At 39.3% G+C, this 18780-nt stretch overlaps 1 protein-coding gene across 3 annotated transcripts; it reads right to left on the reverse strand.

The window, feature by feature from the left end:
• Positions 1-3732: 3732 nt before the first annotated feature.
• On the reverse strand, positions 3733-17798 carry LOC132975230 (sphingomyelin synthase-related protein 1-like). 3 transcript variants are annotated; one of them, XM_061039647.1, is made up of 6 exons: positions 17663-17798; positions 10417-11046; positions 10233-10328; positions 8529-8646; positions 8209-8359; positions 3733-5781 (listed from the first exon to the last, which is right to left on the reverse strand). In XM_061039647.1, the coding sequence occupies exons 2-6, from the start codon at positions 11040-11042 to the stop codon at positions 5477-5479; spliced, it is 1296 nt and encodes a 431-aa protein (XP_060895630.1). In that variant the 5' UTR covers positions 11043-11046; positions 17663-17798; the 3' UTR covers positions 3733-5476. The 3 variants fall into 3 exon arrangements, with proteins under 3 accessions (XP_060895630.1, XP_060895631.1, XP_060895629.1); XM_061039648.1 differs by lacking the exon at positions 17663-17798 and adding an exon at positions 17069-17443; XM_061039646.1 differs by lacking the exon at positions 17663-17798 and adding an exon at positions 13805-13907.
• Between the last annotated feature and the right edge of the window lie 982 nt (positions 17799-18780).

An 18780-nucleotide genomic window follows, 5' to 3' on the forward strand; every position in this document is an offset into this window, starting at 1 on the left:
TGTTTGACCTCTCTGTGAACTGTGTAAATGTCCTCTTCTTAAGCAGGGGAAAAATTATACACACCATGTTTTGCACAAACATGCAGGAAAAGCTGTGAGAATTGTTGACAGACACATAAAACAACGTAAATAGCATGATGAGAGCGTCAATATTTTATAACTGATAATCATTTAAACCGGCGTTATTGTTGTTCTTCATGCCCGTGGGAGGAGTTTGTAGCTGCTGATGAACAGGTAATAGACTGTGGATGTAATAAGTGACCCAATGGTTTGTAAAGACAGTACTTAAGCGTTTTTGGAAATTCTGATTTAATTTTTGTTTAAATTATATTCAATAAAGCAAGAGGAGGGTGCTAAACCTTTGATTTACCACCGATTATAGACTGTCCTGAAGTGAAGGAGCCATAAAGGTTTTTATTTTTTACCTCTGTTAACTGTTTGTTATCTTTGCTTCTCATAAGGATTTTTCTTAAAATGTAATAAGTGCTTGTTTTGTGTGGACTGGGCTATTAGTTCAGTTTAGAAAACACACACTCATGTTAGGATTTGTTATTGTGCTCAGAAACACTCCAGGGGTGCTGTTTGGTTTGGTTATTTATTTTCACCGAGTTGTTTTTTAATAGTTTAATAGAGTCCTCCTTTTTTTTTTGTACTTTATTGTGATTTTTAATATGAATGCACACATTGTAAACTGTGAACCCCGGGAGGAATAACTTCCAAACAAACATCCTGCTTGTATGAGGCATGTGAGCTGGCAGGAATTACCAGAGATGGAACAAATTTCATTTTTATTTTAAGTAAAAAAACAACAACTAATAAGACAAAGAGCAATGTTGATGAGTCTCTCTTTAATGGTTATTCACTGTGTTTAAACGCCATGCATCGATAGTTTGGACTTAACCTTTTGAAAACATGTAGAACATGTTACACTCATTTGAGTTGTTTGCTTTCTCCACCAACTTGAAGCTGCAGGTTTTCTTATCGACCAGCATCTCACAGTGGGCAGGAATGGTAAGAGTTCTGGGAGAAGGGATCCTGAATGGCAAAGAGAAGGAACATTACACTCTTTGAAAAACAACATGGTCTCCCTGGATTGATTTTGCTCAAATAGAAGAATGCACAAAGATGATTAGGACTGGGAGGGGGGTTGAGTTAAGACTAACTGCAGTGTGAGAAAGCAGGAATGCATCGAGGTGTTCTCACAGTCTTACTTTCCTGAGCATATAATCCACCTGTGGCTAATAGGAAAAAATATGTCAGCTTGTGTAAACACAAAATATATTCTGACATATTTTTATTTAATTTCTCTCAAACTTTGTTAGTCCTGGATGATTACAGTGTGACTAATCAAGTACACTTTTCTGCCATTTTACTTATAACATCTTTACAATCTTATGCATTTCAATCGTTTAGGATCTGCTGGAAAAATCTCTCTCTGAAAAGTGTCAGTTTTAAAAAAAATTGGCCTAGTGGTTAGTTTGTGTGCCTCATGTACAGAGGCTGTCGTCCTCGAAGCAAGTGATCTGGATTATGAATCAAACCTCTGGCTCCTTTCCTGCATGTCACTCCCCACTCTCTCTCTCTCTCTGATCTCAGAATCTATCCACTGTCCTGTCTCCAATAAAGGCATAAAAAGAAATCTTTAAAGAAATTGAGGGTTGGATCGTTAAATAAGTGATGCATGAGGGTCGATCCCCCTCCCTGTTATCAATAATTGTATTCTAGTCCCCAGGAGAAGATTTGTGTAAATGGTTAAAAAGCACTTTCATGAATCAAAGCATTTTTTTTAAATCTTACCCGGGCATGCAAAGAATCCCCACGAGCTGAACGCATTGAAAGACATTGCAGTCTTTCTTCCAGTACTCTCCATAAGCACGGTGATTCCCGTCATCATCCACACAGCCTGCATGTCAAGAAATCAAATCAATGTTCACTCTTCTCAAGCTCACACACATTTATTAAATATAATGTGGTCGGTGTGTTTATTTCATCAGCTGGATCCAACCTCTGTCAAATAAAACTGAAAAAAAGCTGTTTGCCATTTGCGATATTGTCGACTTACCCTTTGGAAAAATTATCTTTCCTTTTTCCAACTTGATGTTTAATTTCTTGAATCTGCACGAGTGACTCAGGGCAACCAGTCCCAGCAGGAAAACAAAGACACGGAGAGAAGCCTGGAAGAGAAAATGACCGACACCTGTGAACGTGATGCACGCTGCATGGAGCCTGCGGTGAATCAATGCACTTATCCCATTCAACTCATCCAAACCTTTTGAAGACACCCTAAGCCAGGGGTCTCCAACCTTCTTTCATCTGAGAGCTGCTTTCAAAAAATGAAAGTGGCCAAGGGCTACTTGCATCAAATCGCTTGCATTTATTTACATAGCTCAGCTGAATTAAGCTTCTGTTTGTACATGTGTGAAATTGCAATAAGCCAATGCTTATCAACAATCTTAATTTCACATCAATGTCCAATAAAACATTAGTACTTCATACTTGTTTTTATGGGCCAAATATATGAATAGTTGGAAGAGGTGCATTTACCGTCGTCAGATTTTTATTTTTATTTTTAACACAGTCAGTCAACCTATAGGCGAGCTACTGAAAACCTGCCCGCGTGCTACCAGTAGCTCCCGAGCTACCTGTTGGAGACCCCTGCCCTAAGCTTTGAAAGGAAATACACAATTTGATTTGTCTGAAATAGAAAAATGAAAAGCTGTTCTTATAATGAGCAAACCCAAAAATGAAGACAGAATATGAAACTGATTTGTTTTAAAGTGAAATACGAGGCTATGTGTCTGTGTCTCATTGCAAATGATCCAGAATCACACAAAGGGGCAATTTGACATCAAGATGAATGGAAACTTTAAAGTCTACAACAAAGTTTGGACATTTTTTTTTGAAGCAACTAATCTTCATTTGTTAAACAACATCAAGATAATATCCCAGTGAAATGTCATTTATTATGGCATGTTATTTTAAGTTGAAATGAGGCTCGTAGTGGACTTTAAATTATTTGATCATAGCAACAATATTTGTATTTATGTAATAGTTTAAATCATTATTTGAATGAAGCAATCACTGTTTTAATATTTGGTTTGAACCTTTTTTTAACCACCATCTCTAATAGTACAAAGGGGACAATAAGTCATTAGGTTGTAAATTATGCAGTGAGCTTTGAGACTTGTTTTCATATTCAGTAAACATTTGGTTGTTAATTTAATTTACTCTGACAGATTTAAGACATTTTAAAGTTTTATTGTATCAAAAATTAAATGTGTACTCTATTTTTTGTATTGAAAAAAAGACTCAATCACAGTTAAAGATGCGGGGAAAAAGAAAAAAGACATTTAATGAACCTCCAAACTTCAGAAGAGAATAATTGTTCAAAGGTTTGAGTACATACCATCGTCATGAGGAGGGATTGTTTCGATTTGTCGGAAGCTGATGAGTCTGAAAGGTTCTGATGAGAGCTTTATATTGAGGGTTGCATCCCTATGTATTTATCGATCAAATTTGAACAGTGATGTAACTGTTATTGTTCGGTATTTGCTTAAAGGTGGGAGCAGCAGTTACGCACGCAATGCTGATGAAGACAAAAATGTTTACGCCTCTCTGAATCAGGGCGTTTTTCCATACGTTATTATTTTTTTTTTTTTACAATCTCATCAATTTATTGAACAAATGAAAACGCAGCCAAGGACACAGTCAGTCTGAAAAAACCCCAAACAGTTTTCCCTCATTTGTAAACTTTAATCGCCAAGCAAAAAGGCAGAGATACGACAACTCTCATTGCAAAAGAAAGTAAAAATTGTAAACAATTATTGGAAAGATAAAGTTTGGATCAACCATGACACAGTAAACATAAACTTTTATACTGCTCGTGAACATCTGTAATGACAAAGAGGCAGCGTCTGTACCGTGCAAAGAGAGAAAACTGTGCAATCGAGCGTCAACAAAACCCACATCCTTATATTTCCCATTAACTTATTACTTGAAAAGAGAATAAATCCCTTGCACAACTCTCGCTAAGTTAAGGTTCAGAGGGACTGAACATTGTTGAAATGTGCTACATAAATAAACTTACCTTGCCTTAATAACCTGGTGATAATTAGCAAGAGTAGTGTGCAGGATTTTTTCTTCTCAAGTAATAGTTTGTCGCCCTACCTTCTGAGATAGTTGGATGTGCGAACACCTCCTTAAAAAAAACTCTCATTACATTATTAAAATGTGTTCATATAAAAAGAAAAAGATTACGCAGCATCAAATTAAGGATTAAGAAAACAAGATAACGGCTGATCGACGGAGCCAGACATTTAAATAAACGTTCAAATATTTGAACTGGATGTAAGAGGCTCCACCACCGGAGACTTGAGGAACAATTAAGATCATAAGTTAACAACATAAAGTCCTAAAGTTCAGATAACGCTGAGAACGAAGAACCAAAAACCTTTCTTAAGTAGATCAGAGGAAGAGTGTTTCCTGCTGTTTCTGATTTTCCTTTGGTAGAAGTTACCAAACAGGCGTCTAAATTCTCACAATGGTTAAAGTTAGTTTTTGAACTTTAAAGGTTCAAATTGTGGAACAGGAATGAAAAAATACAGATGAAAAATGGTGTGATCGCGTGCCTTATATGAACCTCGTTTCTTTGTTTCACTTGGCAGCGTGCGACACAATTTGGAAGAATTGTTTGACATCTTTGGAAATACTCTCATTTGCTTTCGTGGAGGCGGTTAGATTAAAGGATCACAGTTACTTTCATGTCTGTACGGTAAATATCATGCTACTGTCCGCAGCCTGTTAGCTTAGCTTCCCATACAGACTGGAGACGGAGGGGGGGACAGCTAGCCACGCTCTGTTTGACGGCATATCAAGTCGCCCATTAGCACCTTTACGGTTCACTAACGTGTACAAATGTGTCTGGTGCAAAATGTAAATGTCACGTAAATGTTAGATCAAGCGCTGAACTACTTCAAAGCTGAGAGCCGACTTTGTGCTTTCTCGTTTCCACCAACACAGCGGGTCTCTTCAGTCACTGATTTTGGTTGCTATGGGAGCTTCAGCGCTGCTGGAACTGCTGCAAGGCCTTTTTTTTTTACTTTTAATGAGAAACATGCTGGCCGTTTGTCCCAACAAACTGACCGCCCGATGACCCCAACCCGGAAAATCTGAAAATACAATCGACTATTTGCCGAGTCAGAGGCAGAACTATGTTCAAACAAACTTTTTGGGATGAGATGCAACGGGATGCTAGCAGCTTACGTGGCATTTCAATGTGGTGAGTCTTCTTTTCTTGGTATTTTAAACTCCTCAGAACATAAACAATTTGATAAAACAAAGATCATCTGCTCAAACAGACGAAGCACAAACACTTCCATGTAAATCCAACCGTAGGTGGGAAGCAGCATTTCAAGTAAAACGAGGATCATTTGGGTTTTTAATAGTAGAGTCGGTGAATACTGCATGAAGTGTATTTCTACCCAATGAGAGTTTTCATGAAGGCCGGTTTGTTGAAGGGCCAGTGGTACTGGTTGGGGACCGGTCCGTTCACATTGCACTCAAAGAAGGAGAACATCGGGAACCAGATGCGAGCTCTGCGGCTGTGCTGGTAGGCCCGAGTGTTGGCTAAGGTGTGGTAGTAGAGGAAGAGGCGGGTGGTGATGTAGAAGGCGATGAACACGTCGATGGAGTAGTGCTCGTGAGCAGCCAGGATGAAGAAGATCCCAAACAGGTTTAACACCCAGGAGATGGTGTGGATCATATTCCAGGTCCGTGGAGTGTCTGCGGTGCGACAGAATGAGGAAAAATTAATATGAGTGCCGTCAAGCAATTAAAAAGAATAAGCTGAATACATTTCAGGCTTTGTGATTAATGAATCATTATTAATCACATCTATTACTGGAGTTAGAAGTATTACATCAGTACAATTTGGTTATTTCTAACTATCACAATTTATAGATTAGACTCTATTCTTCACTTTATGAAGTGCTTATCACAAACGACTTAAGTCTGATCACCTTGCATCAGAAGCTAAATGCATTATGAAGTCACATATGATGGGTACTTTCCTGACAAAATCATTTTTCACAGCCGGATTATTGTTGATGAGGTTGGCATGTCAAAGCGATTTTTGTACAACATCGGCACTTTCTAAAAGCTTTTTAAAACAGCCAGCGCGGAAGTTAAATATCAAACGGCAAAGCTCAAAGACCGCAGCTCAATGGATGCATTTTAAGTTTGGACGTACCCGAGCTCGTCTCCCTCTTTATTTATGTGTCTGTTTTTAGACCTTTTTCTTAAAGTGGGGGTGTAGAGAGTGGGCCGTTTGTCACTTGTGAGTCGTGGTTGGTGTGTGTAAGCATGACATACAGCCACACATTTTAGTTCACTGCGTCATCCTGTGAGAACATTCACATTTGGGATGTTTTCTTGTGATTTATTAAACGTATTCATGTTGTTATTTGAGGATAAAAATTCTGTATTTTCTATAATATGGAGTTAATTTAATCAAAATGTAACTTGTTACCACGGGAACACCATCATTGTTGTCTCATGATAACAAGAAAAAGAAGACCAGAAATTGACTTGTTATTAAGGGTAAATTAATTTAATTATATTGTATTGATGTTTGTCTGCTTAGGGCTTCCGTAGTCGTTTTTACTGATAAATGAATAAAAACAAAAAAAACACTTAAATTAGTGTTCTAATCATTTTTACAAAGCTGCTGTGGACGGTCATATGATGACTAACCTGTGTTCATTTATGACCAGATAATCTCTATTCACAGTCTGCATTAAAAAAAAGTCTGCTTTATCCAGCATCGCGTCGAAAAATAAGAAACAAATTGTAAACAATTATTGGAAAGGTAAAGTTTGGATCAACAGGTAACAAACACTTTTATATTGCTTGTCCAAATCTGTTATGACAAAAAGAGAAAACCGGACAAATGAATCCTCAACAAAATCTAAGTTCATATTTTCCCGTTCTAAATACAGAAATATGTTGGCTCAAAAAAAAAGCTTACACAGCATCAAATAAAGGATTAAGAAATAATTACTGGCTGATAGTTATAGCTGAACATTTAAAAAAAGTTCAAATAATATTTGGTTTTACTCAGAGTTCAGTAAATGTTAAGATCAAAAAGAAACAAAAAGAGAGACTGAAAAAGAGCTTTTGGAGTGGATCAGAGGAAAGGCTTTTCATGGTGCAAAAAAGAAAAATGATGCATATAAAAAAGCCTGCAGGAGTTTTAATTTATTTATTTTAATTGCCTTTACTTAAAAAAAAAAAGAATTTAGTCTATTAGATGTTTAAACACAACTTTAACTTCTTAAAGTTAGAGAACTGTGGCTTCATAAATAACCTTTTGATCAAGATAGAAAAAAGGTCATGAGCATATCTTTTGCTCTTTTGCCCATCCTTCACCCTCGTACTCAAAACATTTGTAAACCAGCAGCTTTTAAAAGTTTTAAATGAATACGGCGATTATTCCTGTTTGATTAACTCTGGCTTAAAAGTGAATGTTTTCACACATGCATAAAACTCATCAAAACATTTTCAAGGTTTTTTTTTCCCCTCATGAGTCGGAGTGAGCTGATGTGAGAAGGCAGTGGCACATTTTTAAGGTAAATTCAAAACAAGCAAGCGGGTTGGGTTTGATGACGTTTATGAAACACAACCAGTGAGAAACCGGTGCTTCATATTCCTCTCTGCTGTCAAGGATGTTTCTTTAGTGTTCACTTGTCGACACTTTGAATACGCTCGACAACACGTGGCGTTAATGTAAAGGCACAAAAATGCCCTTTATAGCGTCAGACTCTGTTGCTTTGTTTGCCCTTTAAGCGTCATCCTTCCTACTGTAGGTCGTGTCCCGCCTCCTGAGTACAGAGCCTCCTGTCTGACAGGGAACGTCTCCCGCTGTGAGGACGATTTCAGGGGAAGCCCGCCCTGAAATTTTCAGGGGTGCATGTGCAGAGTAGGCTTAAATTTGATCATATTTCAAAGACTTCTTCAGAAAGAACCATCGAGTAAGGGAAGCCAGAAAGCTGTGAGATATGGACTATCACTTTAGGGGTTTTGACCTTTTCATGTGATTGGTTGACAGTAAGAAAAATTACGTTCATGTCAGCTCTAACCTTAATAAAAGGTCACATGTAATCTAAAGTCATACATTCTGTTTTTTGAAGGCATACACGTATAAATACTCACATTCAGTTACAAAGAAGTTGAGCAGCGTGATGACAACAGTGTGTCCACTGAACATGTAATCTCCACATGTCTGGACACCCGTCAGAGTCATTCCAAAGCCGCTCCAAATCGCCAGCGCCCTCTGAATCTTCCCCAAAGTGTCACCGTACGTCTGGGGGAACAAAAGGAAACGGTTATCAGCGAGTGGCAGCAGCTCACCAGTTATCAACTGGGATTACTGGGGAAAAAGACGACGTCACTCTCACTCTCCTTAACAGCAACAAGAATCAAGGCCTGGAAAGTGACGACTAATAATAATAATGATCTCCCGTGTTTCCCACCTTGCTGGCACATTTCAGGTGCTGCCCAGGCACCGAGAGCGAGGTGACAAACATGGTGCAGCAACGGAGCAGAAAAACGGTTCCCATTAAAGAGCACAACCGTCTGAGGAGAATCGACCTGAACGGAAACAAAAAATACAATCAGTTAAAAAACTGACTTCAGAGTTCAGGGAGTATCAAAGTACAGGAACTTCTGTACAGTACGGGGAGAGTTTTCAGGTATCTGCTCCTTACTAAAGTTGATTTTTCTCTTACACCCTTTGACTACTACCCCATACGTTTAAAGTCGAATATCTACACTTTTTTCACCTAACATTTTCCAAACAGGCTCATAAATTCAGATTCGATGCATTAGAGGCCAATAGTGGATTTATATATTTATTGTTTTGCAACATTTCTTTCAAGACATCCAGGCTGAATTCAACACGAGTGGATGTGAAAACCTCCGCAGAAAAACAAAATTCCTTTTCGTTACCTTCACTGTTTGACACGCGTGTCGTAGCCATAACGTGCCATGACAAGAAAACGTCGTAAAGTTAAGCAAACTGTGGACTATGAAGAAGCAGATTGACAGAAAAAAAGACTCTCCCACTAGGCCTGCAGGATATGAGAAAAATATGCAACGTGTGAGATAAGGGTATGAAGTATAATAATAATCAAATCTTGAAAAGTTCATTTGAACTAAAACCCACTGTTTCTATATATATATCTGCAGCCTGTCATACTTTGATGAAATAAGTATTGGTATGTATGCAACACGTCCCTTGCGATTTACCGCACAAAATGTCTTCATTGTCCAGTATAGTTCACTTCACTCCTTTAATATTCCAGTTGTAAATACCTCTTATTTTATTTGTATTTATCTCATCTGTTCTGTTTCCATTTTTATTTTGTACTACCTACTCGCTACTTGTCTTTGTGCTACTGCAACGATGGACTTCCCACCCTGAGGTTCAACAAAGAATCTTATCTTTATTATCTTAAATCCAAAATAAATTAAAGGAGTTTTTTTTTTTTTTTTTTTAAACTACGTTTGCAGGAGTTAATGTGAGGGTAGATGATAACTTGCTTTGGTATTTTTAAATGGTGCAAACGCATGGCCTTTATATCCAAAGGTTATAATCAGGCTGATTGTTAAATTCACATTTCTTCTGTACATAAAATAATTGTCATACTCATTAGAATGAATTCAAACTTTAGCGATGTCTTAATTGCAGTGCTCATATTGCTATAACAATGACAGTGTGAGTTACTGTGCAGCCATGTTCCCCAACAAACTTCTCTGCATATTGGACTATTTTAGTGAGCTGTTTTTTTTTTTTTTTTAAATTAGCAGTTATCATGATCCAGGTTTAAAAGTCTCCATACCACGATGCAAGCTTCAGTTCGCTTTGCACAGAGACAGCCGGTGAAAACGTCCTTTAGAGGGTTACTCTTTACTTTCATGCCGTGAGCGCACTTTTAATTGGCCTCCTTTTTTCTCTCCTAGAAACAGCACCTCGACTTTAGCGTGAGCCTTTTTGTAAACAGGTATCCGTACTCCTTAAGTAAAGAACGTGTGTACTTAGCCTTATCTGACCCATATATGATCGAATAAGAAAATGAACATATTTGCATTAGGATTACTATAGTTTCTCAGCTTTGATGGGGTCTATTTGCGCACATAATTACAAGACACAGGGACAGCTTAAAACCGTTGATTACCTGTGTTTGTGGAGGAGGAGGATCAACAGAAACATGTAACACAAGATGAGACCACAAGCTTCAGCCATGGCAAAAGCCCAGGGGATTCTGGGAACACTGACGGAGAACAAGAACATGCAGATGTGTCAGCGGGTAGATTAGATATGAGCGCAGGAGAAGGTGTGAATGTACTATGGACTTCTACCTGTCCAGGAATATGTCAGGCAGCGGTGGGTACGTCCTTGTGTCCGGGACTCGCTCGTGCACGATGACCATGACAAAAGACGTGAAACCAAACACAAAGAACACGTAAAAGGCACTGACGACCGTTTTCCACACCTCCGGGTCCAATCGACCTGACATCGACAGGACCCGGTGCTGCCGACACCGTCCGTTGGAGTGTGTGTGACAAAGTGCGTCTTCTGAATTGTATCCAGAACTGTGTCCATTCCTCAATCTCAGCTCGGTCCCGTTACACGAGCGATCTCCTGCGTTGAACCTCCTCTCAGCTCGATCGCACCGCCACTCGAGGCCTCCGGAGTCCACGGGAGGGAGCGTGTCTGTAGGCCGGAGACCCAGCTCCTCCAGCTGGTTCTGGTTCTGCCTCTGGAGCCGGCGCAGGGCGATGGTCAGCCTCTTGATGTCTCCCAGCACAGAGAGGCCCAGCGGGGGTCCTCGCAGGTCGGCCTCAGTCAGAGCCAGCAGAGTGAGGCCGTCCAGGCGGTGCTGGGTGCACAATAACTCGACATACTCCCCGAATCCTTCCTCCTGCAGCCACTGAGCCACCTGCTTACAGCTCCATGCGCTCACTCTGTCCTCCGACTGGGCCATGACACTGCAGAGACACACAGATACAGGCTTAAGACATGAAGAAGGAGAGAAGCCGAGTACTGATTAGATCCGACTTCTAATCTATGAGTACCTCTTGACTTCATCACTGTCTTTGTCACTTTCTGGCATTTCATTTAAATGCAAGACTGTCTGAGACTCGCCCAATGTTGACCGTTTAATTTGCATGCGATTGATCACAAACACTTGTGAAAATAGGCCGAGGCTGCAACTAGAAAGAAGTTAAATAAGTGATGAACTGTTTGCATGATATGAATTTCAATCATTTTTTGTTTGGGTCTTAGAAAAATGACAGAAAATAGCTAAATAAATACCAATCACATTTTTCCAGCATCCACTTCAAACATTTGATTCAATGGGAAGTCAAATCTCAAATATTGAGTTTACAGATGAACGCAAAAGAGAAAAAACAGATCGTCCTCAAACTGAAGGAGACGACTTTTAGCAGCATGTTTGCTTAAAAAATAATTCATGGCAGTAGCTTATTACTATTACTCTCAAACTGTGAATTGTGTGATTGAGTTCTTCTGTCTTCAGTTTCAATTTGTGATTATTTCATGACTGACTTCAATGTGACCTCCACATTAAATCAACGATTCTATTTGGTCTGCAAACTGACAGAAGATCACAATCAGAACATTAAAACTCACTGAATATTTGTTATTAATGCCGTTACTGTATTTTAGCTACTTCTCCACTCTTTCAATCCTGCACAACTCTGTTTTTTTAAGTACAACTACAAATGTATTTTTATATACGTAACCAGATTTGTCATATTTGTAATGCTGCTGTACGGGACGGCTACTTTAACACCCCACGCTGGAAAGATTGTAAATAGAGAAAAAACATGTTTCAGGTTGTGTCTATTCACTCTAAAGAAATGTCTTTTGAACCGTCTGGGTCCTAAACTATAAAGTTTCTATCTGACAGCTCTGAGATGAGCAGAGAGACGTGTCGATCAGTCGATAACGATCACCTCGGTGTTTTATCCAGCGGGGCGTTGCTCTCTAGTTATACAATGACAATAAAGTATCTATCTATCTATGGGGGCGGCAGGAGCTCAGTCTGTTGGGTCCTCCTGGTGCGGACCAAGTCTGGTAATTAGTCTGGTAGCTGTAGAGGGTGCACCACTGCCTAGGTGCCCTTGAGCAAGGCACCTTTTTCAGGCAGGTCAAATGTAACAGCGAATGAAGGACGTAGACTTTTCCTTCTTTTGTTGTGAATTCATTTGATTAGTTTTTTTATAAGTTCAAAAATTTAAAAAATCAAACACCATTTATTTTCTACCCATAAATTAGATGAATGTTTGAGTTTTTCTTCATCACTTTACAACTAATGATTCTTTTATTATTCATGTACTTAAAAATCTTGTTTTGATAAATAAACTTTGAACTATTAAGTGACAAAACAATCCAAAGGCTGTTAGCATTCCAGAAAGTTATTTCTTCATCTCAAAGTTGCAAAATCCCCAAAAAGTCAAACAGTTACAACATCAGAGCTGACAGTTTGTAACTTTACTGAAAAGAAGAGGGAGAAGCCAGAGGGGGAACAAATCAATACTATTTTAAAGATCTATTAATCTTTAATCTTTTCAAGGACGCTATTTAGTAAAAAAAACAAAACAATATCTCGTCAGATATTTGGAATTTGAGGATTTTCAAGATGAAACTGCAATGTTGAAGGTTTGGACTTTTTGTTGAATGAAACATTTAATTTTTAGGGAATCAGGGAAACTGTGACTCACATTTTCTGCAATATTTTTGATATTTCAAAGACTAAAAGATAAACGAATAAGAGATGGGACTGATATGATCTAATATCGCTATCGGGTCCGATATTGACGTAATCGGATATCGGACTGAGGGTGCCGATCAATGTCACAGGTCAAGAAAGATGGTTGCTCACTTTAAATATTCTCGGCTCGCTCAGTCTCACACTGAAGACGTTTAGACCAAACTGTAAGAAGTGTCAACAAATCGTCTTCGTGACGTTCAGACGAGATTAAACAGCTCCTTCTATATGATCACTTCAGTTTAAAACATTTAATTTGAAAACCTGACAGCTGTTGCTGCTTCCTGTTTGTATGTGAGGTCAGCACAATGCAATGCAATGCCGGGTCTATTACAGCTTTGAGTGGCCTCACACATAACATCAACAACAGCAATAAAACTATTTATCATGAACAAATATCAGAATCAGTATCGGTACAAATGTAACTGAAAAAAGTGGATCGCTGCATCTCTGAACTGAATCCTTAAAAAAAGTCCTTCCCTTGGTCCTACATTTAAATCAAATCAAGCAGCACATCCTCATTAAGACGCTGAAACGCTGAATTAAATACACATTATCTTTAATATTAAAACTATTCATGAATGAACATAAATGGAATTGCTCATTGCTCTAACACAGTCACAGACACGCGGATGTTAAAGTAGACGTGGCAGAATTGACACAACAGGGATGCAGGTCCGTGTGGAGGTTACGTGCTGTTTGTGCTCTGATTGGACGTCACCCAGCACTGCAGAAGACTTTGTGTTATTACACCAGCTGCTGCTTTCACGTCTGAGACTGAACAGTGGAGCACAGTGTAAGTGAGCACTGATCTCCACACACAGAGTCTCTGTTTCTCTGTCAAGTAAAAAATAAATTACAAGAATTTCCCCTCACTGAGGGTGAGCGTCCTCTCTGTCACATCGGCCTCATTTTTATAATTAAAAAGAAAAAGAAAACAGTGAGTCACTAACCCTGTGAGGTTTACGGAAAAACAAGCTCCTCTCCCACACACAGACTCAGATACTGACGACACGCTCTCATCCTGGCTGCTTGTTTTTGTCTCATTTTTTGACCTTTGACCCTGTGATAAGCTCGCCCCGCTCTGCTCCAAAGGTCTGCAACCCTCAAACAGCACACCTGTTCTACCGTAAAACCGCTGAACGTGAGCGATGCATGCCGATAGGACGGGCAGATACGGAGTGGAAAAACACACGCTATGCAGAATTTTCAGTTATCAGGAATGATAAATGATGAGATGACGGTACACGCTGCGAGAAGGTGTTCAGAGCAGGTTATTATTCAAACACATCAGAGCATGAGCGTGAAAACTGTAACCAGGTCACTCCTGTGAGAGCTTTCTGCGTCTGGGGACAATTTGGATTTAAGGGCAGCAACCTATTTTTATTATAACTACCAATTAATGTGCAATTATTCAGTCTTTCATCGTTTTTTCTAAATCATTTTCTTATGTTTTAGTAGGTTTTAAACAGCAATACTGAATCTTTTATTTTTAAAGCACATTTCATTACAGGGAAGCTCAATGTGTTTTACATTGAGGTTAAAAATGCAGCATACTGTTTTATTTTTTTTTCCACAGTCATGAATAAGATACAGAAATCAAATTAATAAAGTCATACACACCGCAAAACAAACATCAAGAACCAAACAAATCATACAAACAAACACACAAAGTAACTATCAGTATGCTTGGGAGAATATTAGTTTTGAGTTCTGCTTTAAAAGTAGAGACAGTAGTGATGGACCGCAGCTCAACAGGAAGTTAGTTTTCCAAAGAGAAGGACCACAGTGAGGATCAAACTGGGTTTTTCTTTTAAAAACAAGTTGTTTTTCTTTTGTTTTTCTTGATGTTAAATCAGCGCCCTGTCGCTGCAGAATGATTAAAACTCAAGGAGCTGGAGTCCTTAAATGTTTTCTAATTAAAAAAAATGAAAGACCTGGAAGCAGATTCTACAGGATGTCGATGCTTTTAGCTCGACTGCTTGAACCACTGACTCCCAGATTTCATAGATGGTTCTCTCTTTTATTGCAACTTTAAGTGTTTTTTGTAAAATACTTTGTCTCTCTTTGTGTTTCTGTCTGTGACTTTGTGTTTTTGCTGCTGCCTGTCTCCCTTAGAAAAGAGGTTCTTAACCTCAAAGGGACCAACCTGGTTAAATAAAGATTAACCGCCCCCTCTCCGGACTTTAATAATAATTAGTTCAAATGTAATGAATTTAAAGAAAAGAAAAAAGGCAGTTGAAACAGAAGCTGACATATAAAAACAGTTGTATAAATATTAAACAGTGTCAAAATTACAGTGCAGGGTTATAGTCTGAAAACTTATTAAAATAAATGTATTAAAATTGTTTAATGAAAGGTTCAATACATACATATATATCTGCTGCACAATGACATAAAAATGAACTACCTGTTTGTGAATAACAATAATTATGTTAAATAAAAATGCTCTTTCAGTAAATTAAATTAAATTAAAATGTTCCTTTCTTGCGTAACAAATACACCCAGCTGTGTGTAGCAGCTGTTTAGTAATGCAGGGTTTTTTAACTTTGACTCAGAGAGGTGGAGCAGGGTGACGAGGGACCGACAGTGAGAGGAGAAATAAAACGTACAATGTTATCTTAACACTACATGAACTTTATTTCTATAAAAAGGATATCGTCTTTTTTTATTTTACCAGGAAGACATTCTCTTTAAGATACAAGATCTCTTTTAAAGAGAGTCCTGGAGACAGCAGCATCAACGTCTCAGACTGAGAACAAAGACAGACAATAAACAAATATTACATCCATCAACGCATCAGAAGCATTAAGCAGAGGAACATGAGCACACAGTCGTCAAATGATCCTTCATCCTGCTTTTCAAACCTTCCAGGACAACTTAAACGCTGTAGTTTAAGGTGACTCTGTCTTACCCCATACCTCGTTTCAAAATATATTTATAAATCTTAAAACTGGATTTATTTCCCAGCTCTAGTTTAGATTGGATTTGAAAATTGTTATTGTCCCAGATGGGGCCATTTAGAGGTCCATGATACACATCATAACTACCGGATATCATCATGGACGTGAGTGAGACACAAAGACCAACAGTCCAGAGTATAAGTGTACAAGCAACAAACAATGCCTCCAGCCTTTTTAAAAACCCAGCTGCTGCAGGAACACATGACCTCAGATATCTGATTGATCTGGCCCTCCTCACACGAGTGAAGTCCGAACTCTGCATGCAGACGGTGCTGAGGGTCTTCCAGGACGGCTTTTGCCTTCTGAGTGGCTCTTTTAAAAAAAATAAAAATAAAAATATGGCCAAGATCTTTCAAGTCCTCGCTAACAATCTTCCGGCAAAAGATGTCACAACACTGCCAACAATTCAAATTAGATTTGATGCAAAGCAGCATCCCGTGATTGATACACGTGACATCAGACGCCTGATCAAAACAAACATCTACACTCATATGAACTCCCCTAAAACATCGAGCATGTGATGTGTAATTTAATACAGGAGAGCTGAAGAGAGACAGGAAATGTTGGGAGGAGAGAGTGAGGGATGACGTGCAGCAAAGGGCAGAGGTCGGATTTGAACCCACGGCCTTTGCAGTGAGGACTGTAGCCTCTGTACATGGGGCTCGAGACATAACCACTAAGCTACCCGCCGGCCCCTTTGACTTTCAATCTAGAGTTTTAATCCTCCATAAACACTTTGTTACAGTACTGGACAGAAACATTTGTCTTTTTGTGTGGTCCACCAGTTACAAAGTACACAATACAACAAACAGACATTTAAATGAAAAGCAGAGTGTCTCCTTGAAAATTGAGGACTAGGGCGAGTCGATAAGGACGAGGGTTGTCGGTATTCATTGATGATTTTGAACCACTGATCTTCTATTCCATTCATCGGGTAATAAAAATGTAATTTTACTTCAACAGAATAAAGAGACGGCCAAAAGTATCAGCTGTCTTTTTATATCACAATGTCATAGTTCAACTCAACGTTTCAAAAGCATTAATACTAGACTTGAATGATCAGTTAAACTTCACCTTATTATTATTATTACTAGACAGAGAACACAGCATCCCTCCAAGTGATGATCACACAGACTGACGCTGATTGTACGCCGTCAATAATCATAATGTGGCTGACAGCCACTGAAGGATCCACAGAGAACAAACAGCATCAGATTAAACAGATTCATATGAAATGTCTGAGAGCTCACTCACCTGTGTGTCTCTGCTCCGTCCCCTCAGACAGAAACAAGTTATTTTTAAACTAGTCTCTGGGTTTTACTGGCATGACCGTGCCGTGGCTTTACTTGGGGATTCACAAGTGCCCAGTCAGCTAGTTTGGCCGGCTTACAGTTAGTGACAGAGTGCGCTGACACACAGCTGTGTGTGTGTCAGTGTGTGTGTGTGTGTGTGTGTGTGTGTGTGTGTGTGTGTGTGTGTGTGTGTGTGTGTGTGTGTGTGTGTGAGAGAGAGAGAAAGCTCTTCAGTGTGTGTGAGAGAGACTCTATTCCACAAAGGGCTCATAGTCTGTTGGCCACAAACAATGAAACGTCATATTTTTTTGGCCTCAGATAAACTCTAAAAAAAAAAAAAAAAAGGTTATTTTATGTTTTCAGGATTCTTTTTTTAGGGTAGGGTGGGTTGGGCTAACCCAAGAGTTAAAACAAGTAATTTGCTGGCATAAACAAAAGTGAAAGGGTTAATGTTGACATGAGAGCAAACAAAAACAAAGAAAGTAGAGTTGACTGTTTGAAAGTTACTTTAAAAAGACAATTTTTTTTAAAACAGCAGATCTTTCTCCTCGCTTACCAGAACTCCACTGTCACGGTCCTGTCAGAGGGTGTGGGTGAGCTGTGTCAGAGGAACACTTCATGACAAACATGTTTCTCACAACTAAGCAACCAAACAGGAAGAGACCAAGAAAAACAACAGCAGGAAAGAAGAGCTGCTGGCCTCGGTTAGGGGCTGCTTGATGAAGCACACTGACATCTGCTGGCCCAACCACGAACAACTGTGTGAACCTGCATTTTCACCTCAGGAAGTATGGGACTTTAAGAGGATCTCAGTGCATGTTCCACTGAAGGGAAATGGAGTTAATGCCCCACAAAAGGTCCCTAATTTTGGAGTTTAAAAAGTATAGGGAGTTTGGGCCCTTTCAGCAGTGAACATTTGCACTCACTTGACTCTAGCTGCCACAGTTACAACCATTGGTATTTATAATTTTGGCATTATTAGAAACATAACCAGTGGCATCTGGTGCATTTTCTTCCCGGGGGGGGGGGGGACGCGATTGCTCATGTATGGACCGGGAAGGACTGCGGCGACACTGCACACCCTTGTATTTATGACTGTATGTTCACACTGTACTGTATGTTTGGATTTATTGCTCAGATCAGATTTTTTTTTGTCTGTTTTTAAATATTTACTTTTTGTGCCTTTAATGTAGAGATAGGACAGTGAATAGAGCTGGAAATCAGGGAGAGAGAGAGAGAGAGAGTGGGGAATGACATGCGGGAAAGGAGCAACAGGTGGGATTTGAACCTGGGCCGCCCGCCTGGAGGACCACAGCCTCTACTCATGGGGCGCACGCACTAACCACTGCGCCACCAGTGCCCCTTTTTTGTCTGTTTTGTCCGTTCACATTTTTACACTCTCCCGAGCTGAGACAAAGATGTCACACACAGCAGAGCGTCTCTCCTCTATCCCTCTTTGATGGTTCAGAAACTCACTACAGATTGCTGTCAACCTGTGACTCAGGTCCCGCTCGAGGTTTCCGCCTGTTAAGAGGAAGTTTTTCTGTCCCACTGTTGCCAAGTGCTTCCTTACTGATTTAATAATAATAATAATTCTGGGCAGCTCTAAATCATAAAACAAAGAGTACGGTCAAGATCTGCTCTTTCTTGAATGTGTCATGAGATAGTTTGGTT

This window comes from Labrus mixtus, chromosome 6, assembly GCF_963584025.1.
Source record: "Labrus mixtus chromosome 6, fLabMix1.1, whole genome shotgun sequence".
Lineage (NCBI taxonomy): Eukaryota > Metazoa > Chordata > Actinopteri > Labriformes > Labridae > Labrus > Labrus mixtus.